Genomic DNA, 11,210 nt, shown 5'->3' on the forward strand with positions numbered 1-11,210 from the left:
AACAGAAAAATTCACTGAACCAGTTATTGCGATCTAAATAAAAACAGATAAAAGTCCTGTACATCAAGTAGGATCACAGAATTAACATGTTTAGAACAAACACTGTTAAATATGTGGTGATCAGCGGAAAGAGAGACGATCTTTTACATTTCCTTTTAACATTCACGTCCTTATGATCTGAGAGAAGCTGAGGGTTATAACATAACATAGTCTTTACCAGAGACTATTTTATACCAGAGACATGCCACTTCCTCAATCCTTAATACAAATGTATAGGGAAAACCCGTAACACCAAAGATGGCGGTTGTATGCAAATGCCCCTTCCCCTCCCGCTGGACAGCCAATCATCTGCTTTTAAAGGTCAAGCTGGGAAACATTTAAATATTTTACTGTTTTAAAAGGCGGCAGATTAGATATGCAGTGTATGTGTGCGTTGTGTAAATATCAGACATCCCAAGTCTCCCAGAAGTTCCGGGTGTCTCCCGCAGATTGATAGCGGCTCGTTGATGCCCACAAATTAGTTCAAATCTCTCAAATCTAGAGCGAGCGAGCAAGAGCGTGCACATACTGTGTTTCAAACTGTGCAGCGTGCGCGACAGAGCGAGAGAACCCTTGCACATGCGCAGTAAACGTATAACCTGTGGGAAAACGGCGTTTTAAACCTTATTTTGGAGCAAAGTCAACAAACTTTTTCAGCGATTTTTATCATATTTTACATGTAGTTTCTATACATGCAGTTTTTATTTCCCCGTGACCAGTGAAAGTGCAGGTCTGACTCTCTGCCCATTCATTTAGATAGGAGCCTGGTCTTGTTAAATCCGAAATAGCTGCCCGGAGGCGTTGCCAAGACGGCGGCTGAGTGCCATGACTTGCCTGAAGGATTTTGTCTTTACTTAATCATGACTAAACATTACTTACATTTGTCCAGAACACAAAAGTTTAAAAGAGAACTCCGGCGCAAAATGAACCTTTGGTGTAATTACACATTGTTACCTATTCAACCGTTCTCTGAGATTTGTTTTCATGATTGCCGAATGTAAATAGTGTTATCTCTAAAAACAGTTTAGCCTATAACGCTAGTATAACGCTAGTATATAGGGCATAGAGTAATGACAAATAAAAATCACTTGTTATTACCACTAACAAGGCTCAAAATAGCCCCACAGTAACACGGTAGCATAATAAGGGTCCCTACATTCAAACCCAAGCATTGAGAACTTTGTCAGTGTCCAAACAGTTTAATAAGAAGATATTTTATACACACAGTCAACTTCGCGAATACAGGAAGAAGCCATCTTTGAAAAATAGTCTCTACCAGTCGATCTACGAACGCAAAAAGTCAAAGTAAAAGTCCGCCTCAGTATTTTGTTCCAATCACCTGGATTTGCTTATTAGCAGTTTTTCAGTCAGGAGACAGAAATCAGCTGAAATCAACTGTCAATCCGTTCATGGCTGGAAGTAAGACATGGCAGAATTTCTACTTTCTACTTCTACTTTATACAACTCTGGAAAATAGCAACAGCACCCAAGACCCGCCCAAAAAGTTACTTTGCGCTTCGCGCTTGATACTTGCGTTTCAGATCGTTAAAATAGGGCCCTCTCTCTCTCTCCTATCTCTCGTCTTCAGATGGTCCAAAATGCGGCTGCCCGTCTACTCACTGGCAGCCAAAAACGAGACCACATCACCCCAATCCTACGTTCAGAATTGAATTAAACACTGGGCTCATTGGCTGCGGTCTGAGCGCGTTTGTTTCCGGCACCATACGGTGGACTTCTGCTGCGTGCAAACGGACTCTTTTGAGGAGACATGTGGATTTCCAAATGTGTTGCTCTGATTCCACACGCAATGCACGAATACACTGCAGGCTCACTCTCGCTCGTATCCAAGGTAAATCATAAACACTATCATCCCTTACAAGTGTTTTATATATTTCTTAATTGATTTTACTCTTTTAACGTTATGACTTGCACATTTGTTGTGGGAGGAATGCCTGAAGATGTTATCTTATGCATACAATAAATATAGATTTTTCATTCATTTTTATTGCATGCAATGAATAAAATACTATTGATAAGTTAATCTGACATGCAAACTATAGAATATGACTACAAGTACTGGTATAACTCTCAAGACTAAATGGTTATGTTAACATGATTGTGTCTAAAACATTTAAAGTCATTAAAGTCTTTTTAAAACTGAGAAATGGCTGCGAGACATCCCTACTCCCTCATTGAACATTGGAACTTTGGGCAGCTTCCTCTTCAGCAGACATTTTCAGGAGTTTCTCCTCATCAATCCTGAAAAGTCGCCATCCCTCCCGCAGCGAGAGGTCGAAAGCCCCACGTCGCTTGTAAAAGTCGATGGATGCCTTGTTGGACTCAGCCACGATAAAATGCATGCTTCTGCAACGATTCTTCACTGCTGTCTGTAGGAGGAAACAACTCTTTATGGTAGCATGAAAACGACAAACAATCTAAAGACAACATAAACTTTTACATAATCTCTGGCCTATTTTGAGTTTGAAACTACTTTGTGTCCGAGTTTTGTATTTTTAAAACATGTCTATGGATAAGTGTCTTTAATGATGTGTGCAACAGATAAAGACGGGTAACATACATAACTGAGGGTTTTCAGGATTTCAGACCCAATTCCAAGACCTGTAAAGTATGAAATTAGTCAGGGGGATTGAGGAAACGCCTACAGTTTAGTCACCCTTAATAACACCTCCTTACCTCTGTACTCTCTCATTACATAAAAATCTTCAAGATACAGCAGTTTGCCAATCCAAGGATCATAGGTGAAGTAGTACATGGCAAATCCAATCACAGAATAACCTATAAGTGTGAACACTGGTGTCTTACACAATTGCATTACTTGTGTATGAATGTAAGAAAACCTTTTTTCAGGACGTAACTTCTGATCAAACGTTTCACATTCGAGAACAGACTACTCAGCAATTCAACAGTTCATTAAAGATCATCTTGGTGTTTTACCCTCGACTTTCTGATGCTCGGCTGCCACGTTTGCTATCAGGCAGTGGTAAAACGGGTGTTCTCCGAATCCATCCTCGAGCAGATCTAAAAAACAAAACTTGTCACTGCGGGCAAACTATAGATGAGTTTTCACATTTGACATTTAGAGTTGTCTCACCTTTCTCAGTTAATATAACTTGGTCTTCCATTTTTTCATACTTGGCGAGTTCCTATAGACGGTAGTAAAGAAAAAAGGCTTCCTTAACTATGTTGAACATCTTCTGTAGTTGATGGGCTTGAATTGAATTGAATTGAATTTCAAGCAGAGTATGGCACGCCGTTTTAACATTTAATCATTTAAAACTGATAGTCTCTAATTTAATGCTACTGGTACTTTTTTTTTAGATAGTACTATCTATTCCATGAACTTGTTCATTAGAGTCACTATCGAAATAAGTACTAGTATCTAATAGGGGTGACCCCGAATAGTCGAAGATTCGATGCATCGATATGCGGAGCCTGATTCGACCACCGATCTCACATTCGAATCTTCGTTCGCGGGTTTTATGAAACGTGGATCATACCATTTTGGCAATACGGGGGTGCTCAATGTCTAATTTCACACAGAACTACTGATTTTGTACGGTTATAGTAAGTTATATACAGCCTTTAATTATGATAATGCTGTAAAAAAAACGTGAAAAGAAAGAAGCGTTCAATAAATATTTTTAACGTTTGTGTGTGTGAATAAATCCAACCACCGCTCACCGCTGTGACAGATTTAAGTTTCACTTTCCCTGATCCGTGACAGACGGGGAGCATCTTGACGGCAGGGATTACAATGTCTGGAATAAAAAAAATCTAAAGTGTGGATGCACTTTGAAATGGTAAAAGATGATCCAAAAAAAGTAAAATGCAAGTTGTGCCAACAGCTCATGTCTTACCACTCATCAACAACAAATATGGCTTTGCACTTAAAACGGGTAAGTTTCTTAGCCTCGGAAGCTAGCTTCCAATAAGGATGTTTCACTCTTTCATTTAACTGGCGCTTTTAATTTACGAATAGCGATATCATATGTTGGGACTTAAAATATGTTTAATATTAACACACAAGCAGAGTGAAAGACTGGATTTTTTTCGATCGGGTAGGGTACAAGTGTTTTCAAACATTTCAGCCGTTTCTAATTTTAATTTGCTGTGAACATGTTTAGCTAAAAAAACCTGCCAGTTTAGCGTTTATTGTTTTGGCAGTTAAAAGGAGAAAGTTCACAATTCTGGCTAAACTTTCGTTGTTTTAATAATTTATTTATTTTAATTTTATTCATTGATCACTCAGGGTTACTTAATTTAACTTGTATTTTTAAAAAAAATATATGTTCCCCTGTACTTTGGCATTTTGCACACATTTATTATGCTCCCTGTGACTTGATTCTGACTATTTCGTTTGTATTTATTTTTTATTATAAGAAATGTATATCCTGTTCTAATTTAATTCTGTAAATTAATGCTTTTTTTGCTTTTCGTTGTGTCGATGTAGCGCTGCACTGAAACATGATAGCACAGGCAATTTTGCCGATTTAATTTAATTTCGCAAAATGTGAAATGCAAATCCTGTCTGCAGTCAGTGTGTTCTTTTCCGCTCTAGGCAGGTATTTTTTTTAGGTTTATTTATCAAAATGTTCTTTTAGATATTTGTGTGATGTTCTGCATTTCGATCGCGGCTTTAAAATGTTATGAGAGAACGTTTTACGAATGTTTATCCACCACATTACCTTTTATTAAACGTAAATAAGAAAGCCATTGTTAGTTGCCAGGCAGTTTTGGTCGCTTTATTAAAAGTGGTTGCTGTGTGCAGTGTGTAAAATAAAATAAAAATAGTTTTACCCTCCTGCTGACTACCTCGTGCCACTACTGAATTAGTAATTTCTAATAATAAGTAGTAACTAATGAATTAGTAATAGTATCTAATAAATTAGTACTAATTTAATAGGCACTAGAATCTAATGAATATCTAACAAATGAGGACTAGTATTTAAGGAATAAGTACTAGTATCTTTAAAAAGGTACTAGTACCTAAAGAATAAGCAGTAGTATCTAAATAAAAGGCACAAGTACCTATAAAAAATAAGCACTAGTAGCTAATAAATAAATACTAGTGGCATGAAAATAGAGACTAAATGATTTAAATGATTGAATGTTAAAACGGCTTGCCATAAGCAGGGTCATATAGTGGATAATTCATCATCAGTGTAATTAAACTGATTTGAAACAATTTAACATTACTATAAAAATCAGAATAGGCGTTGTTGTAATATTATTCCGTGTGACAGAACACCAACTAAACGTATAAGCATATTCTTACCTTACTTTTAAATATCCATATGCATAAACAAGAAATCTACCTTTATCATTCGCAATATGTCAGACACGTCTTTGGGCTCCGCTTTACGCAAATTAAAAGTGGCCATATTCTTATTTTGCTCTTTTTCCATTTCTTCTCATTAGTCCTCTATATGTGAAGTGAAGCTTGGAATATCACCCTCTGCTGTAAAGTTTGGGCTTATTAAGACTGCAGCTGAAGTAGGAGGGGAGATGATGTCATGCCTTTTCAGTGCCTTCGTCAGAAAACGAGGCTGCAATGTATCCACACAGCAAAATTCCCAGTGTTAAATTGAGGCCCTCTTTACACGAGAACGCTCACGGTTGAAAATGTTAAAATATTTTATAAAAAGTGATGACGCAATGCCACTTTTGCGTTTTACTAAAGCTAAATTACAGTCATAACAAAACAATACACAGCTCATGTCATGGTTTCTCTTGCAATAACACATGTGCTTTATAAACACAGAGTTGTAGCAGTCATAGATAAATTAATGTTAAAAAGCAAAGGGTCAAGAGCCCAAATAAAGATCACCACAATAGTGACATGAAACGAAACATTCCATAAAACATTACCATCTAAACTTCTGTTCAATACAAATAAAAATGTGTGTAGATGTATGAAAGAACTACACTGGTAATAATAAGTACAATAATGTGTAATGGCTCAGTAGTCGAAGTCAGTAGTTCTTATGTTTCTCTTTTTTCTGTTCTTGTTTTTTCTCTTTCCTTCAATGATTCTTCTTATTAACATCAGGTGTCATCACTAATGGCCAATCATCACTTAATTAATCACGTAATTATCTCATTAACTTCAACACTGCTTCAGTGTTCATATTTAACACCCTGTGTTGTTGGACCTATATGTACACAGAGAGTGTATATGTACACTGGGTATTTTGCTGTGTTTGCAGTTTGCGTGTTAAAATGTAACTTAACACGTGTTAGAAATCTACACAACATGTGTCAAAATACCATCAGCACATGATGTGTGTTGTTTTTTTTACCACATCTCTTTTTAAAGTGCTGTTGATAAATGGGTGGCACTTCATGTGGTGTATTTGTTCTGAAAGTAAGGTTGTTTTTTTCATAATGGCATTTTTGTCTTATTTATGAATAATCAGAGATGGGCAGGAATTTAAATTTCATAATACTCAAAAGTAAAATACATATTAATACATATTTCAAATACATGTAATTTGTATTTTCCTTAAACAAAATAAATTAAATGTTGTGCGCATCTCGTCAGTAAAGCCGGTTCCTTCATTACCAGTAAATCACCTTCACCTGCTTTCAGGTGGAAGATATGAGTGTTAAATTAACACTCAAGAGTTTTAAAGTTAATGAGATAATTAAGTGATTAATTTAGTGATGATTGAGCATTATTGAAGTCACCTGATGATCACAAGCAGAACCACTAAAGGAGAAAATCACAAATTGTAAGTCACCGTTATGGAGATCAGTGTTTGCTTTAGTTGGGCTCTTGACACTTATATTATTAACTTTAGATTTTGTTTAGCTCATAGAGTCATACCTGCCAGATGAACAAAGAAAAAAGGTAATTTAATGGTGTTGGTTATATTATGACAGTCATCATTTGAACTTTGTTTGAGGTTTATGCTGTTGGTTACAGCATAACTGGGATTCTGCATAAACACCCAGAATTTTAGATATAATATAAAGGATTTCTTTAAAGTTGTTTTAAAAAATCTTTATTTTAGGCAAACAGAGACATCTAGATTTAATCAATGCATCTCAACAATGGTGACCAGCAGAATATTCAATAAGTAAATTACATAGACAATTCAGATCATAATTTATTCAATGCATGATGGGAGCCATTAATGAGTTATGATTGGTGGCAACAAGGATTATTATTGTCACCACGGTTGAGATTCAGAGGCTGATTATTGATGTCTGTGTTTCTAAATAAATGCATTTGAAAGTGTTTTGATCAGAAGAAAAATGTCAATTAAACTTTAAGTGTTATAAGAAAAATAATGATAGTCATATACTGTAGAATCACAAAGCTTTTGCTAATGAGTTAAACTAAACTATCTCAATAAGTTTAATTTTGCAGATCACAGCATGATTATGCCACAACATAATCAATACTATCAGATCACACTTTTCTTTGTTCATTTGACTGTTACAAATAAATGACAGCAGACAAAAAAAATTTAAAGTGAAAGTATAAGTGTCAAGAGCCCAACTAAAGCAAACACTGATCTCCATAATGGTGACTTACAATTTGTGATTTTCTTCTTCAGTGATTCTGCTTGTGATCATCAGGTGTCTTCAATAATGCTCAATCATCACTAAATTAATCACTTAATTATCTCATTAACTTTAACACTCTTGAGTGTTAATTTAACACTCATATCTGCATCATATCGTCCATCTGAAAGCAGGTGAAGGAGATTTACTACTAATCAAGGAACCGGCTTTACTGACGAGATGCACATAACAATATCATCATCATCATCATCATCATCATCATCATGTCTTTATTCAGGACACACACACAAAATGGTCCATAGCACTATACATATACTATACTATAACAAAATCAAATTGTATAAAATGACTACACAGTCAATATACCACAATACACACAAAAAAGTGTTCAAATATTGGCATACAAACTAAAGCGCCAGTGATTCCACAAGCCCGAAGTGAACCTAACAGCACTCAATGCAGGATTCACTGGGCGATATATCGCCCAGCTCTATTTTAATTACAAATTACAGTCCCTCAAAGTATTTAATTAAAAATTAAATAAAAAAAAATACAAATTACATGTATTTGAAATACGTATTTAATTACTTTTGAGTATTTTATAATTCAAATACTGCACATCTCTGTGAATAATATAATAAAAAGCTAGCATGAGGGGAAAACGATATTATGTAGGCTAATAAAAATCCCTAACTCCGAGTACAAACAGAAGATCAGCATGCTCAGTCTCCTGCTGCTGCATTGCAATGAATTCTTCCGCTCTAAAGTGAGGATGCACTAATGAGGCAACGACACAGACCCGCTTATACAAGCATTTTAAAGGGAAAGAAGAGATCCCACATGATGCCAATTTGAGTGATGGACAGGGTCATATTTTTATTTCCAAATGTTTCATTCATGACCTACACTTGTCTATAATATTTTCAAACTGATTTTCTGAAGGAGAATCTCTGAAGGAGAAAGTCACATTTTAAGTCATCATTATGGTGATTAGTGTTTGCTTTAGTTGGGCTCTTGACCATTAAACTGTTAATGTTAGTTGTTGTTTGACTGTTGTACCTGAGATATAACAGCAAGCTGAACAACAAGGCCAAAGCTGATGAGGTGATGTTTGTTATGTTTTGACATAATCTTCATGTGGCACAAAAATCATTTGTAGAGTTTACCCTTTTGATTGCACAATATAATATTTTCAGTTACTTAATTATCCAAAAGTTTTCCTAAAACCTATTCTTTTCAATAGAAAAAAATGGACATCAAAAATTAGCATGTGAGTCTCAACAATGGTGACAATAATAAAGCATGTTGCAGTGCATTCTGGGTGCCACCAATCAAAACTCATTCATGGCTCCCATCATGTATTGCTGCATGAATAAATAATGAGCTTATTTTCAGCTGTTTGTCACCATTGCTGAGATTTATACGCTAATTCTTGATATATATTTTTTAATTCTCAATAAAATCTTCTGTAGAAGTCTGACAGAAATAAAGTCAGTCTGGTTAGTAATAAGTGAAGCTGGTAATGCTGTTTGTGGAGTTGTTCAATCCTCCTCTGCTGAGATCTTCAGATTTCATGTCTTCTCTTCAGTTGATTTCATCTAAGACTATGGTCATGTCCACACGGACACAGGTATTTTTATAACCGTTACTTTTTTTACGTGATTCGGACGTTCGTCCACACGGAAACGCAGTATCAGGACACTGAAACCGAACATTTTTGAAAACCCAGGGTAGACAGGGTAGACAGTAAAACCAGAGTTTTTGCACCGCTGATGGCTTCTGATTGGCTAACGTGGATTCACGGTTAGGGTTTATATCGCCGCCTGCTGGTTTGCATGCTCTGGAAAGCGCTTGATAACGTGTTTTTGCATTTCCATGTGGACGGAGGTTTTTTTTTTAAAAAACAGAAGGAAAAACTCCGGTTATAAAAATGCCCGTGACCGTGTGGACAAAGGCCTCAGTCTGAAGTCAGTTGTAGTTCTTGTGTTTCTGCTCATCTCTTTTTCTGTTCTCTTCAGAAGAGTAAAGTCCAGGTTCAGAAAGTAAAAGTCCGCCTCAGTATTTTGTTCCAATCACCTGGATTTGCTTATTAGCAGTTTTTCAGCCAGAAGACAGAAATCAGCTGAAATCTGTCAGTTCATGGCTGGAATAAACACATGGCAGGACTTCTACTTTCTACTTCTACTTTATACACCTCTGAACAAATGTCTGTCAGCTGGGTTGTCATTTTTGCATTTGATCTGCCCACATGTTCTTGTTTCACACGTTTTGTGGAAACGAAAAACATGAGCACTAACATTTGAGATGTGGTTAAAAGTCCATTTAAGAAATCAACGAATGAAACATCAGCTGGTTGAAGACCTGACCAGTGACCACTGGTCTTTTGAAACAGAAGATCTAGCTGGAAATTTACATTTGCACTTCCCCCCTCTTCCCTTAAGACAAAAGTCTCACCTCATATACATTCTCTCTCTCTCTCTCTCTCTCTCTCTCTCTCTCTCTCTCTCTCTCTCTCTCTCTCTCTCTCTCTAATGTGAATGATTATCATTAAGTATTGTGATTAGTATAATTTTAAGTGTCTTAGAGTGAGTAGATGGCTAATTCCCTAAGAGTAAAACATAAGGTAATAGGGTTTAGAGATAACTGGCACTCAAAGGAAGGCAAATGGTCCTTCTACCCCTACCCCCAAAATAAGGTCAAAGCTGCATACAAATTACCATTGTTTAAAAAAGTATTTGACTATTTAATGGGACGCAGCAAGAAATTCTAGGCTTTTCTGTCTTCAGATTTGCCCTTGAGGTTGAGAGTCCGACTCTCAGCTCTATTTCTTAAATGTTGGGTTTGCATTTCTTCTCTTTATTCCAGAGCATTTGATGTTTTGTATTAATTATCTTTGAACTGATTATAAAATTGGCATGATACATTTACCCAACATAATAAATAGTAAACATTTGATTTTATTATAACAGACTTTGTAATTGTTTTCATCAAAGAGTTAAGAATGATGCACAGATATCATTAAAACTTTATCATTTCTGGAGTCAGATAACGAGTTAACACAAGCATTTAAATCTCGTAGCCTTTTTGGTTTTGGAAGTAACTTTATCAATATGGTGAGCATGCTTCATAATGACATCAACTCCTCAGTGTTGCTTTCAAACTACTTGCGATAGAGGAGTGCGCCAAGGTTGCACCATTTTTCCATTTCTTTTTCTGTTAGCTGTTGAATTGTTATCAATTGTTATTTTACAAAATCCCAGTTTAGAAGGTACGGTATTTCTAGATTTGGTAAAGAATTTAAAATATCTCAATTGGCTGATGATGCATCCATATTTCTTAAAGGCCAAAGTCAAATTCCCTTGTGTATCATCAATATTATTAATTCTCTTTCTGCTGCTTCAGGCTAATATTTAAATGTAGCAAAGTGTGAATTATTCTGTCTTTAGGACACTCAACAAACATTGATGCGTGATATACCTGTTAAAGACTGTGTCAAGTACCTGGGGATTTTCATAACTAAAGATAGATTGCTCCGCCAACAACTTAATTTTTCATAATAATTTTTTAAAAATTAATTATTTAATTAATTATTTTAGTCTCATAAAATAAAGAAAACAAGA

General features: G+C 35.8%; 1 protein-coding gene across 1 annotated transcript; it reads right to left on the reverse strand.

Moving 5' to 3' along the window:
- Positions 1–114: 114 nt before the first annotated feature.
- On the reverse strand, positions 115–5,493 carry LOC148981899 (diamine acetyltransferase 1-like). Its single transcript, XM_089129244.1, has 6 exons — positions 5,376–5,493; positions 3,152–3,203; positions 2,995–3,078; positions 2,734–2,835; positions 2,618–2,658; positions 115–2,426 (listed from the first exon to the last, which is right to left on the reverse strand). Exons 1-6 carry the CDS (start codon positions 5,463–5,465, stop codon positions 2,229–2,231), a joined length of 567 nt encoding a protein of 188 aa, XP_088985370.1. The 5' UTR covers positions 5,466–5,493; the 3' UTR covers positions 115–2,228.
- Between the last annotated feature and the right edge of the window lie 5,717 nt (positions 5,494–11,210).

Source organism: Pimephales promelas, chromosome 3 (assembly GCF_988280905.1).
Source record: "Pimephales promelas chromosome 3, fPimPro1.hap1.1, whole genome shotgun sequence".
In the NCBI taxonomy this organism is placed as follows: Eukaryota; Metazoa; Chordata; class Actinopteri; order Cypriniformes; family Leuciscidae; genus Pimephales; species Pimephales promelas.